The sequence below is a fragment of the Eretmochelys imbricata genome, chromosome 16, assembly GCF_965152235.1.
Source record: "Eretmochelys imbricata isolate rEreImb1 chromosome 16, rEreImb1.hap1, whole genome shotgun sequence".
NCBI lineage: Eukaryota > Metazoa > Chordata > Testudines > Cheloniidae > Eretmochelys > Eretmochelys imbricata.
The window spans coordinates 6,096,681-6,122,005 of record NC_135587.1 but is presented as its reverse complement, the minus strand read 5'-3'; the positions used below and the strand labels follow the sequence as shown (position 1 = coordinate 6,122,005).

General features: G+C 46.1%; 1 protein-coding gene across 6 annotated transcripts in view; it reads right to left on the bottom strand.

The window, feature by feature from the left end:
* The window catches only part of GRIN1 (glutamate ionotropic receptor NMDA type subunit 1), a 73,188-nt gene that overhangs the window by 47,501 nt on the left and 362 nt on the right, over positions 1-25,325 (bottom strand). For 4 of the 6 annotated variants that reach the window (XM_077835762.1, XM_077835763.1, XM_077835765.1 and 1 more), the window contains exons 2-5: positions 13,964-14,098; positions 8,803-8,979; positions 2,374-2,436; positions 1,546-1,646 (exon numbers count right to left, since the gene is read on the bottom strand). In XM_077835762.1, coding sequence (XP_077691888.1) covers positions 1,546-1,646; positions 2,374-2,436; positions 8,803-8,979; positions 13,964-14,098 — 476 coding nt within the window. The remainder of the gene's footprint in view (positions 1-1,545; positions 1,647-2,373; positions 2,437-8,802; positions 8,980-13,963; positions 14,099-25,325) is intronic. The other 2 variants (XM_077835764.1, XM_077835767.1) reach the window with 1 other exon arrangement.

Genomic DNA, 25,325 nt, shown 5'->3' with positions numbered 1-25,325 from the left:
TTACACTCTGCCATTTGATGTGTGACACTTTCACATTGTTGTGTCTCTGTTCCCTGTCTGGACACACAGGGCTCATCAAACCTCCCTACTTCACAGGGTGCTTGGGAGCTTCGTTAATAAATGTCACTAACATGTGTGCAGATCCTCAGATGAAGGGTGCTATGGAAGGTCTAAGGATAGTGAGGTGGCAAAATTTGCACGATACAAAATTACTCAAGATAGTTAAGTCCCAGGCAGACTGCAAAGAGCTACAAAAGGATCTCACAAAACTGGGTGACTGGGCAACAAAATGGCAGATGAAATTCAATGTTGATAAATGCAAAGTAATGCATAGTGGAAAACATAATCCCAACTATACATATAAAATGATGGGGTCTAAATTAGCTGTTACCACTCAAAAAAAGAGATCCTGGAATCATTGTGGATAGTTCTGTGAAAACGTCCACTCAATGTGCAGCGGCAGTCAAAAAAGCGATCAGAATGTTGGGAATCATTAAGAAAGGGGAAGACAATAAGACAATAATAATAAAATATTGCCTCTATATAAATCCATGGTACGCCCACATCTTGAATACTGCGTGCAGATGTGGTTGTCTCATCTCAAAAAAGATTGGAAACGGTTCAGTGAAGAGCAACAAAAATGATTAGAGGTATGGAACGGCTTCCATACGAGGAGCGATTAATAAGACTGGGACTCTTCAGCTTGGAAAAGAGACAGCTAAGGGGGGATATGATAGAGGTCTATAAAATCATGACTTGTGTGGTGCAAGTAAATAAGGAAGTGTTATTTACTCCTTCTCATAACACAAGAGCTAGGGGGTCACCAAATGAAATTAATAGGCTGAAGGTTTAAAACAAACAAAAGGAAGTATTTTTCACACAACACACCATCAACCTGTGGAACTCCTTGCCAGAGGATATTGTGAAGGCCAAGACTATAACAGGGTTCAAAAAAGAACTAGATAAGTTCATGGGAGGATAGGTCCATCAATAGCTAATAGGGATGGTGTCCCTAACCTCTGTTTGCCAGAAGCTGGGAATGGGCAACGGGGGATGGATCACTTGATGATTACCTGTTCTGTTCATTCCTTCTTGGGCACCTGGCACTGACCACTGTCGGAAGACAGGATACTGGGTTAGATGGATTTTTGGTCTGATCCAGTATGGCCGTTCTTATGTTCTTGTGATTATTACTGTTATTATCAATAACAATATATTTCTACAACACAGTGGAATTTACTTTAACCATGCCCCAGAATAATACAAACTACCTCTCCCAATGAGAGAACCACAGTGGCACATGAAAGATGCTTTAGATCTGTACGATATGGAGTGGTCTCTCTGGATTTTCTTTCATGCTTAACCATCTTGTTACTGCCATATCCATTCGCTACTTCTTGCAGACTTATCTTGAAGGACCAGGTGTCCTCTGACATATCCCTGATTTCAATGGGAACAGAGCAGCACAGCAGTGGAACATATATGCCCAGCTGTGAAGGGCTGAAGCAGAAGACAGAAGGGAAAATCAAATGCTCATTTCCTTACCTTGCAGAGAGGATGATAACCCGAGCCTCCAGCTCCTTTGCTTCAAGCAGCAGTGAAGTCACATTTTTGGTTCCCGGGTCAAACTGAAGAACTTTCTCAGCCTGTGATTAGTGTGAGCAAAGCTGGTTAGTGCAGCGGCCTAATGCTTGCTGGTGAGAGCCATTCTATCTAGAAAAGGTTCAAGAGAATTCATTAAACTGTATACAGCTCTGCTAGATATGGTAGGTTAACTAGGTTTTTTCTTTTTCTTTTTTCTTTTCTTTTCTTTCTTTGCTTTTCTTTCTTTCTTTTCTGTTTTAGGTTTTTTTGTTTGTTTGCTTTTTGGGGAGGGTTTTGCACTGTGCATGCAAACTGAAGTCAATCAAGACCCAAAAAGAGGCGTGCATTGTACAGGAAAGAGAAAAAGGCTTTTGAAATGCAATTGAAAACTCAAACGAGTGTTGTTTTTCAAAAACACGGGGAATAAAAAAAATATTGCACAGGGTTAACCTTTGGGAGTAAAAGTGAGCATCTTACACCAAGGGACCATTTCCTTTGGGGAGGAAAGGGGGTCAGTTCAATTTTCAAAAAGAAAAACTTGCAAGTTAATTACTGGTTCACATGCATGTCTCCAAAAGAAATCCTTCTGGGGTCAGCTGGCTAGATTTCCATTCTCAAGTTCAAACCAAAACTATGTCAATATAAAAACGTGCTACCAAGAAACATAGTCATGGATCTTTTTTTCTTTCTTTCTTTCTTTTCTTTTTTTTTTTTTTTTTTGTGTGGCTGTGGCTATTTGTCATTTGCTAGTTAGATTGGTGGGCGGCGTGCATTTCCATGCAAATATACCTTGGGTCCTCGCTTGTTGTCATAGGAAAGTTGGTCGAGGTTTTCATAGTTCCTTTTTTTACTCTGATGAATAATGTGCACAGAGAAAATATGTAGACACAGAAGAATATTATAAACAGTTGAAAATGACGTGTAGTAAAGCAATCCAACATCCACCTCCTCCTCCACTGTTTGCTAAAGGGCTTCTATAACGCTGGAGCTCGCAAAAACCATTACTAATAGGAGAGAGTGTCTGGGCTCTTGTGAAAACCTTGAGTTGAAAAGCCACATTGATTAAAACAGGCCTGAACCTCATGGCTCGTGCGATGCAGTTGTATGTTCCCATGTAGTAGAAGGGATTTTTTTCAGCATGAAATGCATATCTTAAATTCAGAGACAATTTACGTGTCTATAAGGGCTTGAGCTGCTGTAATTCCATAGAATCATTGTGGAAGGACAAAATGTTCTGTATGGAAAAGTGCTAGATAAATGCAAGGTATTATGATGATGAACTTTTATTATTATTATTTTCTTATAGTCATGTTCACCCTGAGTGAGTGTTGAAAGTGAAATGTCTGTCTGGACTTCATATCTGCTGCGGGGATTGGAGAGTTTTGTGGAGCTTTGCTCTCACTCAAAAGAGAAAGAAACACTTGATCTATTCTGTTCTGGATCAAAGCGTGACAATGTGGAAGCAATGGTGATCACGGGATGACATGCCAGCCTTTACCTGCTGCACGGGGGAAGGCAGGAGGGCAAGTCACCAAAACACACCTTGGGAATCCAATTACAAAATGGGCACCTGCCCTTGGAAAATACAGATATAGTATAAAATGGTCCTCTCCGCCCGGCACTGTGGATTGCTATTGCCATGGCGCACCTGCCAGGCCCTCCACCTGGGGAGCTCTCCCTGACCTCAGTGGGAATGCTAGGTGCGATCAGGTGCAGAATAGGCATTGTGGAGAAAAGCCCGGAACCGTAAGTTGGGGAGAAGAGTTCATCCCTCTCTCATTTTCAGTTAGAGCGTTGACCGATTTCCCATTCTCAGCCTCAGAATGCTCAGTCTCAAAGGAGCCAGTGGCATGGGGACTTCCCTCTGAGCTTGCCTTCCCTACAGATTACCTGCAAAAGGACACAGAACCCAGAAGGCCGGATCCTGTAACAGCTTATTACAGAGCAGAGTGCATACTACCTGGAGAAGCCAGTGCTCGTGCTGGTAAACATTACAACTGCTAGTGCATGCAGGATCAAGGCAGAGTTGTATTAAAGCTAGAGATGAATTCCCCTCTAGATCTGAACACTTCTGGACTTTGGGGGAGGTTCAAAATCTTCTTCCAAATTTTGCAGCATAGTCTCTTGTAGAATGAAATCCCTGGTAGGGATCTGCTGTGTGTCTACCAAAAAGTGAAGAAGTAAAGCATTTCCCCCCAAGTTATTCCTTAAACATGCATCTGTTTTCATCTCTGCATCTTGATTTGCAAACTGCATTGATTTGTCTCCCTCTTTCTGCTCTCAGAGCTGCTTCTTTTAAAGACTTGTTGCTATTTCTCCTGCCTGTACAATGCTTGCAGGGCGCTATACAGTGAAGGGATGGGCCCTTCCATTGCCTTTCTCCTCCCTGTTCTTTCCTCCACATAAGTTCCTCCACAGGCAAGATTTTTGTTTCCCTAAGAATCTAGAATGTTATAAAGTAAATGCATCTACTGTAGAAAAGAATCTGAGGAAATAAAATATACTCTGAGCCCAATTCTGTCATCATTTCAGGCTCCTTCTACTGGTGTCCATGGTAGGAATTTCCAGTGCTTCTTCTCAGTGTCTCATCATTTCACATGGCACAGGAAGACACAGAGCAACATTGCAATAGAGAAAAGCAGCGTCTGGGTGGCAGGAGGCAATGAAATATTCACTCCCTTCCAGATGTGTTGGTCCACTCACTCAGGCAGCAGCTATTCAGCAGTGCACTCGAGCTTCCTATATTTCCTATTTCTTTTATTTTCCAGTCTTGAATGACCTTGTGCACACGCATAGCAGTGATGTCCTACAAGTGGACTGAACAAAAGATTGGCGAGTAGGGAACGATTCTATCCTGAGCCTACTGGGGCTAGACAAGATGGGACCTAATGAGTCATTGCTAGAGCTACAGGTCTGCTATATTGGCAAAAATGTCATGGGTACTGTGATTTTTCAGTTTGTCTTTGACTTTGCTTTGTGTCTAGGATTTTTCTTTGTCTCCATGATTTCATAGGCTGTAGAGCTGGGGTGGGTGGGTCACCCAGGCTATGGTCCAACCACTTTTTCCCACCCATCGCAGCGCAGGGCAGGTGATTCATTGGCGCCAGGGCCAGGAAGGAGGCATCGTGCGGGAGAGCCATCCCTGCATGCTGAGGGGATAGCAGGAGGGGAGCCAGGCAAGCCCCAAGAAACAGGAGCCACCATTGCAGGTGAGTGTGGGGCAGGGTCCCTCTGCTACCCACCCCCAGCTCCTCTCACTCCCCACAGGGGCAGGACCGGACCCTCCCCTATATGATCTCCCCACTTTAAATAGCATTCTGATGACATTACACACCATTTCCCTCTAAATCCATGACTTTTACTCGATTTACTGTGACTGTTCAATGATTTTTGATAAAAAATGCCGTGACAAACCTGCAACCCTCATCTTTCCCATCCCTAATTTCTATCAGTCATCTCTTTAGCTGCTCTGGTTCCCAAGGATTGTTGCTGGGCTCCCCATAGAACAGCAAAGCTACACAAATCATTCCAAATGAATCATTTTTAGAAGATTTCACCTCTTTGTGCATTGTCCACGAGCTGCTTGTCATCGTCTTTAATTAACTAACATAATCAAATAATGTCCGTACAGTCCTGAGTGTACAGTATGTATTTGATATTTGAAATTTAAAATGTTTGGCTGAGACATATGGGTTGTAGGGTCCTATGTCTGTTTCCTGATTGGGTGAGTGTATCTCTTAGTATCAGGCGTTTGAGGCAAAGACTCATGCTCGGAAATTAAAAATCCGCTTTCCACAACTAGTCTCCAGCATTTGCGCAGAAGGTGTGGTTTGCCCAGTGCTCTGGTTTGCTGGCACACTCACGGAACAGCAGCACAGCCGGCCTGGGACACAGTCAGCAACGCAAATGTACTTTGTGGCCTTTATTGCAACCTTGAACAATCTCTGATAACCACTGGCTAGTGTTCAAGTGTTAATTGAAATGACTTAGGCTGCTTGCAGAAGGCAGAGCTCCTCAGCCTGATGAACAGCAGCCAGATCAGGCTGATAGTCACTGGAGATGGGCTTGAACCAAACCTGAAATCCAGCTGTTCACAGAGAATTCAGCACTGGATAGGAATGCTGGGCATAAATGCCTGTGTTAAAATTATTAAACCACCAAAACAGCGTTAGCTCAGAGCCTGACTGAACTCTCTGAGGCTGTCAGGTAAGATGTGACAGGAAATCCTATTGCTCCAACCAATGGTTTCAGTCCCCAAGAACAAGGGAACGTGGAGTTAGAGATAAGGTATTTTACAAAGATCAGTCACCATGAATACCGAGCCTTCTGCAGGTAGATGGAGGCAAAGCCTGACAGCATGGCAGCAGCTTCTCCTTTCTGCTCATTTGCAGTTCTGCGCCAGATCAATACTCAGTCTGACCATATGGTTGGGGAAAGGACTAGGGCAGGCCTGAGTTCATGGAAAGGAAGGAAATGGACAAAGGTTCAGGTGCATTAGCCCAGGGATCAAACCCTATGTGATAAAAGGGCAATCAGAACCAGAAGAGACTGGGGAAGAGGTGAAGAAACCCTACGTATCACCTAGGTTATGCAGGAGGTCAGTCTAGATAATCACAAGAGTCTACTCTGGCCTTGGAATCTATCGGCTAGCTTCTAGAGTGACCCGCACATCACAGCAGCTGGTTGGATCAATGGAAACCTTTCCAGCTCATGTCTAGTCCACAGCAAAGGAAAAGGGTATGAGATGGCCTGAGAGCTGCCAAAGAAGAGGCAAAGGAGAAGGCAACATAACATCTAAGAGGCTGGTCCCAGGGTCTAGAGGGCATCTATAGCAACCTAGTGGCTGCCAGAAGACATCATGTATTCAGCTCAAATGCAGTGCAGGCCCCCACATAGACCCGCACCCCACCCCACCCCATGCTCTCAGTGGCTCTCCTTCACAAGTGACAGGCTGACAAAGAGTATAACACAGAACTGGGGAAGTCCCCCCTGGGGCGTAAGAGGACACAGAATAAGGCTGTGAGTGAGTGTGATGTTCTTTTGCTGATCCAAAGGACAGTGCAGGAAACAGCAGGGAGTGGGGGACCTGAGAGAGAATAGTACAAGTTGTGGACATGGAAGTTGTAGGGTGAGTGGAAGGTCTGAGTCTAGGGACATGAATTCATTGACTCAGAATAAGGGTGACAGTGACCCTTCCAAAGCCATCAATACTGGAGGGCAGGAACATAATGGGGGGAGGGGGGGCTGGACCCAATGGAGGAGGTCTCAGATAAAATGCCAGCCAAGTCAGCACTACTCACTGAGAACAGAGTAAGCAGCAATTTTTGCCAGTACCAAAAATCTCCAACAGCTGGAGATGGGACACTAGATGGGGAGGGCTTTGAGTTACTACAAAGAATTCTTTCCCAGATGTCTGGCTGGTGGGTCTCGTCCACATGCTCAGGGTCTAACTGATCATCATATTTGGGGTTGGAAATTTCCCCCCGGGTCAGACTGGCAGAGATGCTGGGGGATTTTCACCTTCCTCTGCAGCATGGGGCAAGGGTCACTTGCAGGTTTAAATTAGTATAAATGGTGAATTCTCTGTAACTAGAAGTCTTTAAGCCATGGTTTGAGGACTTCAGTAACTCAGCCAAAGGCTAGGGGTCTATTTCAGGACTGGGCGAGGTTCTGGGGCCTGCGACATGCAGGAGGTCAGACTAGATGATCCTGATGGTCTCTTCTGACCTTAAAGTCTATGAGTCTCTGAGACTTGTGCTGTAGCAAGGAACCCTTAGGCCTCCTATTCGGGGGGAATGTTTGACTCTAAGAACCATTTGGGCCATGGAAGAAACTGCCTGAGGAACTATCAGTGGGGATACCCCATGCTGAGAGCATGCACCCATCTCTCAGGGCTGGCCCACAGAGAGCTAATTCGGTGCTGGTCCACTGCAGAAATAGGTATGTGCTAGATGAGCCAGAATTGGTGCCTCCCAACTCATGGGTCTCTCTGATTCTAAGCAGACTCATCAAGTAATGTCTGCGGCTGTGTCTACCAATCAATAACCTACTCTGCCACATCTGGCTGGTGGCCTGGCAGCTGCTGCTATGGCTAGATCCCAACAAATTACAGGTGTTGCCAGTGATACATGGCAGGCTTCAGAGGCACCACTCACAGGGATTGCCTGGTAGACAGGAAGTGTAGCTACTTTACAGGGCTTCTCTGGGAAGCTCCTACAGTGTGAGAGGCTTGGATGTTTCCTACCTGAAATGGACCCAAGACTGTTACCTTGTACCCCTGAGTGTGGGTGGGAACTATCACTTCCACAATCCAGTCATGGAGGAGGCTCCGTGTCGTCTAGTTAAACAGTTTCCCTTCAAACTGCTCAGAGTAAGAGTGCAGTCAAGGGGCTTCCTGTCTTGTATGTGCCTGTTCAGTGTTAATCTTAGGAACTGAGCTGTCCTACCGGCTCAGGCTCCCACTATCCACAGATGACTCAGACATGCTCACGCTCATACGGCACCTGGTGAACCTCTACTCGGCTGGACGTAGCTATCTGCCCCTTTGCTTGACACTGAAAATAGGGGCGGTGCACCTCCTTGATAAAGCTGCTCTCAGAATCCACAAACTTACTCTCATTTACAACACGGGGCATGTCAGGAAAGCGTGTTTAGCATGTGCTTCAATGGAGATGGGTTAGAGCATCTAATAATGGCCAAAGAGCTGAAAGCTGTGTAGAGAGGGCACTTTATACCTCTGTGCAGTAATGCATTGACTGCCCTTTCCCTCCTAAGCCACAAAGCAAGTGCCAATTAGCCAATTAAAAAGCTGTTCTTCTGGCTCTTTTTTGTAATTAGCTTTGCCAAGTTTGCACTGTACCCTAGGGAAGCGTCAAAGGGGAGGGGTGCTTTTCCTAAGCTGTGCGATTGGTTCTCTCCCTGGGTGGGAATCGCCCGGGCGAAGTATTTGCAGAGCTCCAGGTTATTCTTCCCTTCATTTTGTAGTTGATTTACACGTAGGAGATTTCGACCATGGCAAAGCAAGTGAAATGAATAAAGTACAAAGTTCTGTCAGGTACTAGTCAGACACTGTTGATGCTTTAAGCATAATGTTAGCCATGTTACAATGGAAAGAAAAGGTGTTTTACATACAGAAATCTACATACATACAACAGTCTGAGACTTCTAGTTTTGTTGTTGTTCTTTAACAAAATTACATGACAATGTTTAGATACTGACCTTGGATTCTCTCTCTTCCAGGAGTGTCTCCAGCTTCTTCTGTGCAGCGCGACCCTCGTGGTCATCACTGACGATTAGTATGATGTGATTCCAGTTGTACACTCGCATCATCTCAAACCAGACATTGGACTGGTGAGAGTATGGTGGGACAGTGCGCAGGAAGGACAGGTGGATGCTCTGCAAGGAACAACAAAGGCTAAACATAGACTTTTGCAGCTCATTCTTGCAGAGGTATGTCTCATTGACCAATCAGTTCCACAAGTACTGGGCAAGGATCAGAAGTCTAGCAACACAGGAATTTCTGGTGACCCTGAAATATAGGCCTTTGGGTCTCAAACCTTTAATTGGCCTCTATAATACGAAATTCCCTTTTTTTGGCTCTGATTTCTAGGCTCTGATTTCAGACACTCTTGTTTCCTGGGGCTAGTCCAGTGCCTGGGGAGGTCGAATGTGTGGCCTATAAGAAGCAGAGCTGACCTTGTTATTCATTGTCAATAACAGTCAGTGTGTGCTTAGCCCTTTTTTCTGATTGTAAATTGTGACAGATAATAACTTCTTCTAAGCAAGCATATTTGTTCTTAAGGTAAAAGCATCACAAAGAAAACATATAAAAACAATAAAAGAACCTACACACATGTTAAGTGCTTACCAATGTCACCTATCAGTCTTATGGGACTTAGTCGGTCAAGGTCTTCCAACCCTTCCACAATGGTTGCCCTCCCCCCACTTGGAAAGAAGGGCCTGTCCTTTTGCTGGATCAGAAAGCAGGCCCAGAGTCAGTTTAAACACAGGCTATTTATCCAAAAGTACTTCTGCTTCACCCTTCTGCTTTTAAAGCCATAATATCCTTTCCCCATAGCAAAGAATACAGAATATCTAACAACATACCCTAAGCCAACACCCCACCCTTCCTGCGTCTACATGGAAATCTGTCTTGTACGTACAGCAAAGGCTGTCACACCAGGAACTTGAACACAGATTTCACACCTTGGGAGCATTTGATGGGATTTCATGACATGGGGCTTAATTATTGTCTTAGGAGTCCCAGTGTCTCTCCAGTCAATGAATGACTACCCCTTCTGCTCCCACTGGGAATCCAGTGGATCTAGCCCCGACAGGGTGCAGAAAGACACATACAAAATGGTTTCCTTGGAAAGCAGAAGGGGTGTATCAGACCCCATCAGTTAGTGCCGACCTGCAAGGGACTGTGGAGCCAACATGCAAATGGGGTGGCTGACAGGGAAGGGGGGATCCCTGTTGCCAGTATCCAGGAGGAATCATGTTACCTTCCCAGTATATGCAGACAAATCCCTGTGGGGAGTGGAGGTGAGACAGCCTCCATCTCAAGGAGAAGGATGAGACCTACTGACATTAAGGGAAATCTATGACATGCACCCAAGGGTGGGAAATGCCCAAGAAATATGCATGACAGCTACTCAGGAGACGTCAAAGGTAGCTCCAGCCAGGAAGGAGGGGGAATGTCTTCCCACTATCTATGACTGCCTGATAGTCTGTGAAAATGTATAAGACCCTGGGTGGAGGAAAAATTGCTGCACACCCTGACTCAGTATGTGAGGATTAAAAGTCCATCAATACACTTCCCCCCAGATAAGCTAGGATTGTATGTAACCTTTCTAGGGGGAAATAGGACACATATTGCGATGCCATGCAGTATCTCTGGGGTCCACTGCTTTAAATGAATGGTTCCTGTATGACTGTGTCCTACTCCATGGGGCAGGGCTGCACTGCTCCTCCAGGAACCACGAACAGTGGGTGGGGATTAAAGCAAATCAGCCAGGTTGGAACCCTCCAGACAGGCACCATCTCCTGGGGAGGCTTGTGCATATTGGTTCAAACTGGCTTTCCAGAGACAACGGACAAAGAAAGGACTTTGTATAAATAGCTGGAGTTCAAACTGACTCAGGCTCTTTGTTCTGATCCAATAAATGGCCAAGACCTCCTGTCAAAAGGGTGCCCCAATACTCAAGGAAAGGGTTGGAAGGACTGAACCTACCAGGGTCCCATGAGACTCAGGACTCCCCCCCACAGGGATATTAAATTTAATTATATTATGGTCACTATTACCAAGTGGTCCAGCTATATTCACCTCTTGGACCAGATTCTGTGCTCCACTTGGGACTATATGAAGAATTGCCTCTCCTCTGGTGGGTTCCAGGACTAGCTGCTCCAAGAAGCAGTCATTGAAAGTGTCAAGAAACTTTATCTCTGCATCCTGTCCTGAGGTGACATGTACCCACTCAATAATTGAAATCCCCTATTATTATTGAGTTTTCTATTTTTATAGCCTTTCTAATCACTTTCACAATCACATCCTGGTCAGGTGGTCAGTAGTATATCCCTACTGCTACATTCTTATTATTCAAGCATGGAGTTTCTATCTCTGGGGAGAGGGGTGTTTATTGGCCTATGTTTTGAGAATGTTAATCAGGTGTATCTATCTCTCCCACTCCCTCTCTAAACTCCCTCACAAAACTCCCCTGTTAGCTGCTCCTGTTCCCTAGGACATTGTGCAAGATGAATCACTGGTCTGATTAGAGCTAGTCAAAAGTGTTTGAACATTTTTTAAAATTGAAAAATGGCCATTTTTGGAAATCCATTTTTTTGCAAAAAATTGTTCTCTTTCAAAAATGTTCATGCCAGTTTTAAATCATGTTAGGATTGTTTTGATCTGTTTTTATAATTTCCATGACCATTTTTCTGATTTTCCTTTCCTTTCCTTTCTTTTTCCTTTTCCCGCTTGCCTTTCATTTTCCAGTGATTTTTGGAAAAAAATATTTTAAAATGACTGGGAAAAAAGAGGAAAAACTCTGGATAAGAGAGGAAAGAAAGAAATAAGTTGAAACTTAAACAAACAAACGAACAAAAATATTAGCCTGAGACAGACACCTAGTAAGTTTCACCCTGAACAGTTTCATGTTGGCAAAATTATAAGCAACTGAAAACAAGGTCTTATAATGGAAGCGTCAAGTAATCTTAACTATAGTCACTGCTACCTGCCGCCTATAGTAAACATCATTCATTGCAGGGAATATTAGCTCTGCTGGGACTGATGTATAAGTGAATATCCCTCTATCCCTGGCATCAGTTGCGTGATTAAAATGCCTTTTTAATTGGCAGCGCCCCTCCTAACCCGTCTGGGATGTCCCTGAAGCTGGCATGGATTACAGGTACCCCGTCACCTCTCCAGCTTAACATCGCACTCATTTCCTAGCCTCTGATAGCGCTTTCTTCTGAAGTCCACGCAATTCCCAGTTTTCAGCATCACCCGTGTCTCTTCTCCTGTCCTAACAGCATCGGACAGGCAGCACACTGGGCAGCAGTGAAGTCTCACCGGTGCTCCCATCACCATATTCAACAGTATTGCACGCTCAGCACTCATTAGCCATAAGCACCAAAGTCTCCAGCTGCCCCTTGCTGACAATTCTCCCCCATGATTTGACCACAACCCAAGATTCTGATGCCTACGGATGCTCTTGGATCAGTGTTAAAGGTCTTCACTGCAACCCTGCTTATAGCAGCTGTACGAAACTTTAACCAGTGCTCTGAAGAATTAAGGTTGTCCACAGAACAGTTACAAGATGGGTCGTGGCAATATAGCTCCGTCACTGGGGCTCACCTGGTTTTTGGAGGAGCCATCTTTGGGGTATTTCAGTCTCCAGCATTAATCAGTCTTGGCCTTGGTTTTTCTGCTGAGGTTGCTAACAAGGTAGCAATTGAGATAATGGGGGAGGGGGTTTTTGGGGGGGAGGAATTGGGATTTATTTGAGGACACATGCCCTGTTGTAACTGGCTGAGAACATCCACTCCTTACCCATAGATCCAGGACCAAAGCCCTGGCTGGGATGATTTAACTGGGAATTGGTCCTGCTTCGAGCAGGGGGTTGGACTAGATGACCTTCAGGGGTCCCTTCCAACCCTGATATTCTATGATTCTATGATTCTATGACCAGCCTTCAGATGTGAGTGGCAAGAGATGTGCACTGAGCTTTTGCTGTTTCATTTCATTTCATGTGAATCTGTTGCTCCTCCCTAACTGAAATTTGGCTTTCTTTGGAATGTGGATGAAATGGCTATTTTTGCACTGACATTTGCATCAGTGAATATTCACAGTTTTCCATGCAAAAGGCATCAGCATACGAAATATGGACTCTTTTGAGCTTTGAAATAGACTCGTTTTTACTCAATAAATGTAGCACTATTCTACCTGAAAATGGGTCCAGCTTCAGGTTTGTAATAAAATGAGAATGTCACAGCACTTCTGCAAGGACTCTGTGGAACTCCTTTGCTTTTACAAAAGAAGTACATTGTACAAGGTCAGCCCAGAAGTGAGGAGTGTCTGATGAAGGAGCCACCCACCATACTCCCCGCATACCCTGCACATGGCCAGATGCATCAAATTCACCACTCTGCAGAGGGCCAGCATAAAGCCTAGGCAAGGCACACTTACATCCTCAAAATAGGGTGTGTATCAGACATGAACGGCACCTAGTCCTTGCCTGGCCCTCTGCCGAGGGTTGAATCTCACCCCAAAGTGAATAGACCTTTTCATTTTCACAGGGACATGAACTGTAGTTTGGAACTTGACTTGCTATTTCTTGGCCGCTGGGCAGGCTGGGTGTTATTTCAAACCAGAGGATAACTGGTGTTAACCTCCAATCACACACAGACTGAACAAAACCAAACAATCTTGAAGACCAAAAGAGCTCCTGCCAAATGGATAGACAGTATTAGGGTCCTCCTCCATCTCTGCAGTTCCTCCAGCATCCAGGGACCACCCAGGAGGCTCCCAGCTGTTACTAGTCAGCAGTTCAGGAGCTAGTTCATGCATTTGATTTGGCTAAAGAGCTGTGAATCCAGCAGCCTGACAGAGAAACACTGCAGAAATGATCCAGCGATATGTAGGTCAACATTGTGAGATATCAAAACCAATGAATTCAGAGAAAGCCAGAGTAGGAGAGAAAAAGTGAGAGTTATCAGATCAGTCTGGAGAGGAGATAGATAGATAGATAGATAGATAGATAGATAGATAGATAGATGTATTCTGGAAAAAGTAGTGCAGAAATCATTAGTCACTTCTGATGGATGTTCTTCATTTATACCACATGTATGAGATACATACTAGGAAACATGCATCAGTTACCTTATCAGAATATATAGACATGCGTGTTGTCAGACCAATGACAGGAATCCTGTAGAAGCCAGCTGTGTATGATACAGGTGTTGGTGTTAGGTGATCATTTGGAGCAGGTGGGTGACTAACTAATATTGCATAGACCTGTAGGACACAGGATACATGATACAAACATTATTTCATAGGAGCAGAATGATCATGAAATGTGAATTTCCTTTTCTTTTCTGTACATTAAGTAGCCAAGTGCTAACATGGTCACGGCATTCAAACAACAGGAGATATAAATAATAAAAGAATACATAAGCAACACATGTCATGATGTGGTTCTGTAGATGAAGGAAGGCATGTATGAAAAGGCTGCTTCTTCCCTTAGACTGAAGCCGTCGCCATTAGGAAGAGATGGGTCTGTTTGGGGTTTCATCTTAATGGAAATGCAATGCTTGGCAAGCTAAACTAATAACTCTCGTGGATTACAGATTAAAGAGAAACATCTCTCTTACAGTCACACTATGTAATGAGATTTATTTAACCACACATTTAATACTCAACTCTAATTCCCCTCTGAGGACTATTACAAACAAAGTGGTCAGCTGGGATTCCGTGAGAGAGAGAGCGAGAGACAGACAGAGAGAGGGAGAGAGAGTCACAACACAGAACAAATCAGCCAGCTGCCTGCTAAGCATGCACACTCATCAAAACCCAAGGGGAAGGGAGGGGAGGCGCATGGGAGACTCACTCAGGTAAGGACATGAAGAAACATGGATATAAATATGTCTTAGCTACTTTCTTTTCTCTCAGCAAAGCAGGGTTGATGTGATGGCCAACATGACAATATCATTTCATATGAAAATCACTTCTACAGCCCCATAAATGTACCTGGCACTTGACAAACAGTAGGTCAGCTCCCCAGCTGGTGTAAATGAGTGTAACTACACGGAAGTCAGTGGAGTGAGACCAGTTTGCACCAGCTGAAGATCTAGCCCCAAAGCATTTTCAGCAGTGGTCCCCAAACTTTTTACCTCGTGCCCCTCTTACCCCTGTCTGCACCCACCTGCTCCCCAGAGCCGGAGCCAGAAGTGGGGCCATGGCTCTGGGTGAGGGGGACTGTCCAGTGGTAAGGGAGCCGAGGCTGGGGCCATTTCTGGAGGTGGGGGTGGGAGTCTGGCGAAGGCCGGCAGCCAATGCCCCAGGAGCGGGGCCGGCAGCTGCGGCCGGGAGCAGAGCCCCAGGACTTAGGCTGGCAGTCAGATCACCAGACTTGGGGCTGGCAGCTGGGACCCTGGGTGTGGAGCTGGCAGCTGGGGCCAGGGCCAGGAGCAGAGCTGGGTGGCACTCCCTCCCCGCCCTCCGTAGGGGCTGGCCTGGGCCCCAGCTGCATCCCCCAAAACGTTCCTCCCTTCCTTCCTAGGGGGGCATACCCCACAGATTGGGGACCTCTGATTTACAGTCTGAGGGTCTGCCTACACTGCAATCAGAGCTGTGACTGCAGCATGTGTAGACATACCCAAGCCAACTTTGATCTCCTTCTGCCTGGAAGAAATAGGTTTTGAGATGGGTTTTAAGGAAGGTAAGTGCACTTGCCGGAAACAGGGAGACTCTCAGGGACAGCATGTTAGAAGAGGAATAACTGGGAGTGGAAGGAAGAGAGAAGAGTATTGAGAGGAGCACAGGGTCTGAGCTGGGGAAGGAAAGCAGAGATGGGGCTGTAGGGCTCACAGGTGAGAGTGAGGAATTGACGCTGAGTGTAGCCAGGGGAGGGATCTAAGGCAGAGGGTTTGCTGGCTGGAGCTGGGTGAGGGACATGACATTAGCAGGCTGATAGGAGAAGCAGGAGAACAGTCTAGAGTGGCAATGGTCAAGGCAAAAGGCCATCAAGACGTGCACAAGGGTCCTAGCAGGGAAAGAGTTTGGGAAGGAAGTGCTGGGGCTGCATTAAAGAGGGCATAGCAACAGGACATAGGGGAGACAGGATGCTGGGGGAGATGCCGAGGGAAGAGGAGAGCCGGATTAAAGTCCGGGAGTCAGGAGGGACAATGGAATTGTTAATGGGGTTAGAGAAGTGAGGATGGTAGAGGAGTGGGAGGGAGGGAAGACAAGAGGAGCAGCTCGGATGTAAAGAGCTGGAGATGATGGCAAGGAGATGTCAGCGAGGCAGCTGGATGGGGGAGAACGGGTGGCGGGGAGGAGGAGAGTTAGGAATCAGCCACGTGAGCTCCAAGGGGAGCTGTCACCGAGAGAGATAGAAAGAGGAGGGAGTAAAGGCAGAACCGCGTGGCATAGAGGGGAGAATGAGCAGCTGTGAAGCTGAGGCAGGCTGGACGAGGTTCACGACAGGGCAAGGTTGTGGACCAGAGGGCGTAATCCTGCAAAGGGCAGCGCTTCCTCAACTCCAGCCAGCTGCAGTGGGAGCTGAGAGCAGCTAGCATTGCAAATGGTCTAGCACCAGGAGACGGGGAAAAGCAGAGCGGGAGGGAGCGACTGACAGAGCGGAAAGTAGCACAGACCAAGGAGGAAACGGGGAAGGACGCATCCCTTTGACACAGTTGGGAAGGGCCAGGGAGGAGTCAGAGGGATGGAGAGGCTGGCAGCTGCTCATGCTGGGCAGTTCAAGCGCTGGGATATCTCAGGGTATGTCTGCACTGCAAGAAACCAGTGGCTGGTCTGTGACAGCTGACCATTGGTGCCGTTGTTATGAGTTGCCAGTGGGTGCTCGATCCCCACTCCATCCCAAGCTCTGCCCCCCTTCCCCCAAGTCCCCACCTCTGCCTCGCCTCTTCCTGCCCCGCCCTGTTCTGAACCCCTCCCCTGAGCATACCCCACGCTTGCTCCTCCGCTACCCCCCAGCACCTCCTGCGTGCTGCTGAATACCTGATCGTGGCAGGCAGGAGGCGCTGGGAGGGAGGGAGAGGAGCTGATTGTGGGGGCTGCCGGTGGGTGCTGAGCACCCACTGTTTTTTTTCCATTGGTGCTCCGGGGCTGTGGGGCCTATGCAGCTGACACTGGCTTGTGGGGCTCGGGCCGTGGGGCTATAATATTGCAGTGTAGACATTTGGGCTTGGGCTGGAGCCTGATCTGTGGGATCCAACCCCCCAAAGCCTGGCCACATGACCTCAGCAGATTCAACCCCTTGGGAGATGCTGCACATTATTCATGGCAGCTGCTAACATAAAATGGCCATTTTGCAAAATTTTATTTCCAAAATTCTTCTCTGACACACTGAAATTCTGCTCATGCTTAAGGTCAAAGAATAAGAAAATTAAAGCTGCTGAAGGTACCCAGGTACCCCATGCCAAGGCATAACCCACCCATAAGTGAATACCGCCCATTCTTGGTATGCTGGTCTGAATAACCCACAGCACTGGCATTTCTAGAGGGTGAGGAATATCACTGGATCACATCATGACAAGTTGACTATGAAGCTATATTAACAGTTATTAAAACGCATCACTGGACAGTGTCATTCAGCACAGGGCTGGGAATGCAGCACACTGTTATTGGATATTCACAAGTCAAAAAATCTCCATTGTTTAAAATGCGCAAAAGTTGTCTCAGGGCAACCTGGGTGCAGAGGGCCAGACCAGGAGAACACACCTCTTAAGCCCCACTACAACCTCAAATAGGGCTTAAATGAGAATTAAGAGGTGCATAGGCCTTTTGCTAGCCCTCTACACAGGTGTGAAATTACCTGCCAACACATGTGATCAAGCAAATGATGAAACAATGCTGTCAGTGCACAAGATATACTGTCCTACAGTATACACTGGTTCTCCACTTGTAAGGTAACTAACTCCCTTTTCTTCATGTGCCAGTATATTTATGCCTGTATCTGTAATTTTCACTCCATGCATCTAAAGAAGTGGGTTTTTTACCCTCGAAAGCTTATGCCCAAATAAATCTGTTAGTCTTTCAGGTGCCACCAGACTTTTTGTGGCTACAGACTAACATGGCTACCCCGTGATACTAGTCTTGCAGTACTGCATACTATTTATGCCTGTCTCATGTGGCAAGATTAAGAAATTCCATCCTTTCAACTGATGTTTAGATATCATGGTGATTAGATAGATAGATAGATAGATAGATAGATAGATAGATAGAAGATGCGTGAGAGAAATAAGACTTCAAGCTACACAGAGCTCTTCGTGTCTGGGGAAGGTAATCAGGGTGTCACAGCTAAATATGAGCTGAAACAGATTGTTAAGCATAAGGAGTTAATAACACATGTTGCAAGAGACTATTCAAGAAGAAGTGAACAGTTATCACCGCTGTAGTCGTAGGACAGAGGAGGGTTGGGGGGTTACATACTGTTGTAATGAGACATAAAACTAGCATCACTATTGAGCCCATGTTTCTGTAGACACACTGCTGCAGCCCAGCCGTAAGCTCTGCCGATGCAGCACATTGGTGACGGCACTCGATGCCGACAGGAGACAGCTCTCTTGTTTGCACAAACCCCCACCTCCATAAGCGGCATGAGCTCTGTGGCGGGAGAAGCTCTCCTGCCGACATGGCGCCGTGCACACAAACTCTTATGTCGGTGTAACTTACGTCACTCAGGGGGATGCAACAGTCACACCCCGATCGACATAAGTTTTGCTGACATAAGCTGTAGTGTAGATATAGCCTCAGTGTCTAGCAAAGTCATGAACTTAAGCTCTCAGGCTCCTCTTTTGAAGGTGTTGTTCAGGGTTTCCTTTGAGGATGAGGTCTGAAAGGTCAGATATGGAGGGATCGCTCTGTGAAAAGTGCTCACCCAGGAGTGACAGGGATTTTTTGTGTCTTATCATTATTCTGTGTGAGTTCATTTGAGAGCGCCGTGATTGTCTGGTTTCACCCTCACAGTTGTTGTTGGTGCATTTGATGCACTGGATGAAGTACACCACATGTGATAGGCATGTGTAGGACTCATGGTTCTTGAAAGGTGTCTTGTGGGAGGTGTGGATCATTGTAGCAGTGGAGATATGGCTGCAGGTTTTGCATGTGTTGTTCTGGCAGGGTCTGGTGATGCTTTGAGTTGGTCTGTCCTGGCATGCAGGGAGCTTGCTTCTGATGATGAGCTTGGTGAGGATGGGGCATTTTTTGAAGGCCAGAAGAAGGGGTTCAGGAAAGATTTTGTTCAGGATGGGGTCCCCATCAAGTATGGGTTTTAGTTGTTTGATGATACCGCAGATGGGTTCCAGTGTGGGGCGATAGGTGACAACTAGGGGTCTGCAGTTGATGGAGGTTTTTCTTCTTCTCTGTATTAAAGCAGGCTCTCTTGGAATATTTGGGTGGCCCCTTCCATGATGTGATCTACTTCTCTAGTGGAGAGTCCTTGTTTGGCAAAGGTGGTTTTAAGTGTTTTAAGATGACTATCCCAGACTTTCTCCTCAGAGCATATTCTGTGTACCTGAGTTCCTGGCTGTAGAGAACAGATTTCTTGGTGTGTTTGAGGTGGTGATGGTAGGTGTGGTGATCAGTTTCTGGAATATAATTGTCTGTAGGGTTTCATTGTTGAAGATGACCATGGTGTCTAGGAAGTTGACGCTGGTGTAGGAGTGTTCTAGAGAGAGTTTGATGGATGGGTGGTGGTTGTTGAAGTTGTGGTGGAGATTTATGAGGGAGTTTACGTCATCTGTCCTGAGGATGACTATATAATTGATTTCAGAGTGGTAGCCGTGTTAGTCTGTATCAGCAAAAAGAACGAGGAGGACTTGTGGCACCTTAGAGACTAACAAATTTATTTGAGCATAAGCTTTCATGGGCTAAAGCCCACTTCATCAGATGCATGCAGTGGAAAATACAATAGGAAGATATATATATACAGAGAACATGAAAAAATGGGGGTTGCCATACCCACTCTAATGAGACTAGTTGATTAAGGTGGGCTATTATTAGCGGGAGAAAAAAACATTTGTAGTGATAATCAGGGTGGCCCATTTCAAACAGTTGACAAGAATGTGTGAGTACCATTGGGGGGAAAATTAGCATGGGGAAATAGTTTTTAGTTTGTGTAATGATGTATCATTGATGTATCTCAGGTATACCCTTGGTTTAGTGCTGCATTTTTCCAAAAATTCTTCCTCAAGGTGGGCCATGAAGAAGTTGACATGTTGGGGAGCCATTCTTGTACCTATGGCTGTTCTCATGGTCTGGAAAAAGTGTTGTTGAATGTAAAGTTGCTATGGGTGAGGATGTAATGGATGAGTTTGCCAGTGTGTTTCTGGTGGATTTCTGAGTGTTGTCTGTAATTCTGTAGATATTTAAGGCAGGCAGCTATGCCATCACATGAGGCATGTTGGTGTAAACGGAGGTAACATCCATGATGGCAAGGATGCTGTTCTGAGGGCGGTTGTTAATGTTGTGGAGTTTCTTGATGAAATTGGTTGTGACCTGAAGGAAACTGGCCCTTTGTATGGTGAATCTGAGGACAGTTTCTATGAGTCCTGATATTTCTTCAGTAAGAGTGCTGAGGTCAAGTATGATGGGCCTGCCTGGGTTCCCTTGTTTGTATGTCTTGGGAAACACGTAGAAGATCCCTGGGGTGGCTTCATGGGGGACGAGGTTATAGAATTGCTCTTGGAGTTGTTTAGGGAAGGATTTGATTATATTCTTAAATTTCTGTGTGAATTATGGTGTGAGAGTCGTCTCTGAGTTCTTTGTAGTAGGTGGTGCCAGAGAATTGTTGGTTGGCCTCACTGATGTAGTCATCATGGCCGAGGATAACAATGGCACCCCGTTTGTCCGTTGATTTGATCCCTATCTGGTGGTTGGATTTCAGGAACTGGATAGATAGATAGATAGATAGATAGATAGATAGATAGATAGATAGATATTTTAAAGAACTTCAAATCCCTACTTGCATTCTAAATTACCCTCAAAACTATGCCCTTTGCCTGATTAGGACACATGGAAACAGCCCCTTTGCTGTTCTAATGAGCTAGCTGCACAAATTGCTATGGAAGGAAGTACCTTTTTCAGAGATGAAGCTATGTAAATTGCTCTTGGTGCAATCCAATGGTGCATGAACATTATCCTTCCTGCTGGTTTCTCCTTGCTTCTTTTGAATACATCTTCTGTACATTTCTCTGACTTTCCTTGGCCTCCAGACATTTGCATAGCATTTGTTTGGAAAATTGGGCCATATCCAATTACTATTTGAACCAAAAAGATTAGCTAGTCTTCCCTCTGCTTCTTTCATTGCATCCCTCTCCCCACCTCTCCCCCGTCCCTATGCAAATCCACCAGAGACAGCCCTGGGAGTACCTATGCTTAATTTCAAAAGTTTAAAATGTCCAGGATATTACCTCTCTGCATGTATATGTGTGCGGATGTGTTTGTGTGTGTGTATGGGTGTGTGTATATGTATACAAATGTACGTGCAGGAGTATAGGTGTGCATGTGCATTTGTGTACACATGTGTGTGAAAAGTCTGACTGTTGTGAAGACTGTGGGTTGTTTAGGCAGAGAACCGAAGAACCCCCCAAAATGTGAAGAAAACAGAACAACACTGCAAAAATGAGCATTCAAAAAAATGTCCTTTGCAGAAGTTAGAACATATTTTACTTTAAAAAATAGACAGCAAATGTAATTGTGTCCTGCAGAGTTATTGTGCTAAAGGGGTCTTAGTTTTGCTTTAACAGCCAATCTCAATGCAGCCTTAACTACGGTGTCACTACGGATGTCTCCACAGTCTGTGCAGGGCTCAGAGCCTTGCAGGCTGGGAGGAGCTTTATTTATTTTTATGTTATTACCAGCTATACTAAGCTTCCTTTGTAAATTAAGAGAGAAATGTGCAGACCCTCTTCCCCAGCCCCTTCAGTTATGGACAAGCAATAGGGTGCTTCTCTTTTGCAACACTTAGAAACCAAGTGACAGTTGCAGAAGGGGAATTCCATGCCCTGTATTCAGCAAATAATAAAGAAAATCTCAGTAACTGATGTTCTGGAGGTTAAATCCTTAATCTGCTCAGTTTCAAACTAGAGACAAATAAACAGCCTCCTACTAAATTCCCTAAATATAAGCACAGATCCCTCTGTCCCTGCATTATGCGGCAGTAGGGGGAGTAATCAAGGCATCACTGCCAGGGAGGCTAGGCTGGATGAGGCATTGGCATTTGCCATGTCAGATAGCCCTGCCTGGCCTTTGGAAGATGAGTGGGATTCACAAGAGTGAGGGGGGAGGGGAGGCGAAGAATGGAAAAATCCTTTATTTGCTCAGCTCTCCGTGTGAGTCAAGTGTGAACAACATGGAGCCCCAGAGCGTGTGACAGATTCAGCCAGCTTCCGAAAGCCAGCCTCTCTGTGTAGATTTCCAGTGTGGGGAGGAAGGGGAGTTAAGCAAGAAAGCATAGTGGTGTGTGAATGCGCATATGTAGAAACTTTCTAACTCTAAGGGCAGGTAAACTCTGGAATAAACTTCCAAGGGAGGCTGTGGAATCCCCTTGCGGGGGTTAAGAACAGGTTGGACAAACACATCTGGGATGGTCTAGGTTTACTTGGTCCTGACTCAGCACAGAGGGCTGGACTAGACGACCCCTCAAGGTCCCTTCCAGCCTGACATTTCTATGATTCGATGAGTGTTGCCAGTTTGTGCCTGTGTGTGTTTGGCAGAGAGATGTTTTAAAGGACTGAGGTGTAGTATTTAGTTAAATGCTTTCTTAACGCTGAAGGTTTATAGTGCCAGGCAAACAGCTTAAAGCACTCCTGCTCTGCAGTGATGCAGGTCCTGTGTGTGCTGAGAATTGGTTTGTTTAATGTATTATTTAGGAGGCTCCGATATTTGAAAAAATCCTGTAGCTTTAATACCAGGCATGGGAGCAGGGTGTGTTGAAATGTGCATGTGTGTGTGTGCATGTGAGGACCATGTGTGAGTGGGTCGAAATGCTCTTATATAAAAAGCTGCAATGCAGTCAGATAAAGCTTCATTGGAATTCAGTGAGGCAGCAGCGGGTGGGGGAGGGGAGATCATGTCACACAAAATGAGGCCACCCGGAGCCATGTATGAGCACTGAGGCTCCGCTTGGACATGGAGAGCAGCTGTCCCTGCCTGTGCTTGGGCCCGGTCTGGGTTTCACACAATCTCAGACATGACAACACCAGGCACAGATTGCTGGAGCACCATTAGAAGCACCATATTTAAAAATCAAGCAAACACAGGGCCTCCACCCCAGCCCCCACCCAAGCCCTGCAGTGATTCATTTCTCCCCCAACATGGTGCAAATACTTTACTTATATGCTATGTTTCCTTTGATTTAATGGCGACAAAGGTCACACTCAGTGTTTGCATTTGAAAATAAAGCCAAAAGATGGGTCAAACTGTTATCCATGGACGCATCTAGAAGAATATTCATGCTGGTAACAAAAATAAAGGGCTGGGGCATTATTCAGTTTACATATGAAATTCTCATAGTATCCTCTCCCATCTCAGCACCATTTCATTATTTGTGGGGCTGTACTCATATTTATTTGCCAAAAATATTCATGTTTTCATTTCTGAAGACCCAGATGGAAAACGTTTTGTGTGTATTTCTCTTTAAGTAAAACTTTGCCTGAATATATATCTGTATATAGAAAATCCACCCACAGCAAGAAAGACTATTAAGCCTCTCCATAGAAGATAGGAAAAATATAGACAACTCTAGTTGGTGTTTTAGTTCCCTACCTTTGAGGTTTTCCATAAAGGATGGTAAAAAGCGTCTGAATTATTCAGAATGTTCGAGATTTATCTATTGGTATGAACTGACCGCCTACAGCACATACACACACATTGTACCCACAGGCCTACAAACACACACCCTGGACACACACAGACATTCAAACACACTGCACACACAGAGAGATGAGCAAACACCCACACCCACCCTGGACACACACAGAAACATACAAACAAACACACTGCACACACAGAGAGATGAGCAAACACCCACACCCACCCTGGACACACACAGAAACATACAAACAAACACACTGTACACACAGAGAGATGAGCAAACACCCACACCCACCCTGGACACACACAGAAACATACAAACAAACACACTGCACACACAGAGAGATGAGCAAACACCCATACCCACCCTGGACACACACAGAAACATACAAACAAACACACTGCACACACAGAGAGATGAGCAAACACCCACACCCACCCTGGACACACACAGAAACATACAAACAAACACACTGTACACACAGAGAGATGAGCAAAGACCCATACCCACCCTGGACACACACAGAAACATACAAACAAACACACTGTACACACAGAGAGATGAGCAAACACCCACACCCACCCTGGACACACACAGAAACATACAAACAAACACACTGTACACACAGAGAGATGAGCAAACACCCACACCCACCCTGGACACACACAGAAACATACAAACAAACACACTGTACACACAGAGAGATGAGCAAAGACCCATACCCACCCTGGACACACACAGAAACATACAAACAAACACACTGTACACACAGAGAGACATACAAACACCCCCCCACACACTGTACACACACAAAGAAAACAAACACAGGCATACACTGTACACACGGAGACATACAAACACAAACACCACACACACACAAAGGCACGCAAACACACACACAGTCCACACACATGCTAACATACAAACACACACATACACTGTATGCATATACACAAGCACACACCATACATCACGCACACAGACATCAACCCTTCCCAACAGGTCCACCACCAACCTTAATATGCAGATATAACCCCCCGTCCCAATCCCCCTTGAATCTGAGAGAATGCAAGGTCTGGCTGTCTGTGTTAACACATGATTTGCTTGGGCTATGGGATGAACTCCTGGTGCTCCGTGGCCTGTCCTTGCCCTGATCAGTGAATTAAGGCACTGGCAATGAGCTGGCCGGGGGAGCGGATGGGGGGCTGTGGGGGGAGATGTCTGGAGGGAGGAGGGGGAGATGGGCTGCAGTGATGGCTGAGGACGAGGGGCTGAGCGCTAGCTGGGGGAGCAGAGGGGGGGCTGCAGGGGGAGATGGCTGGAGGGGGGAAGGGGAGGTGGGCTGCAGTGATGGGTGAGGGCAAGGGGCTGAGCACTGGACGGGGGAGCGGATGGGGGGCTGTGGGAGTGGATGAAGGGTGTGGGGGGAGATGGTTGAAAGGGGGAGTGGATGGGGGGCTGCAGGGGGAGATAGCTGGAGGGGGGAGTGGATGGGGTGCAGGGGGAGATGGCTGGAAGGGGGAGCAGATGGAGGGTTGCAGGGGGAGATGGTTGGAAGGGGGAGCAGATGGAGGGTGCGGGGGGAGATGGCTGGAAGGGGGGTTGCAGGGGGAGATGGCTGGAGCGAGGAGCAGATGGGGGCTGTGGGGGGAGATGGCTGGAAGGAGTGGGGCTGCAGTGATG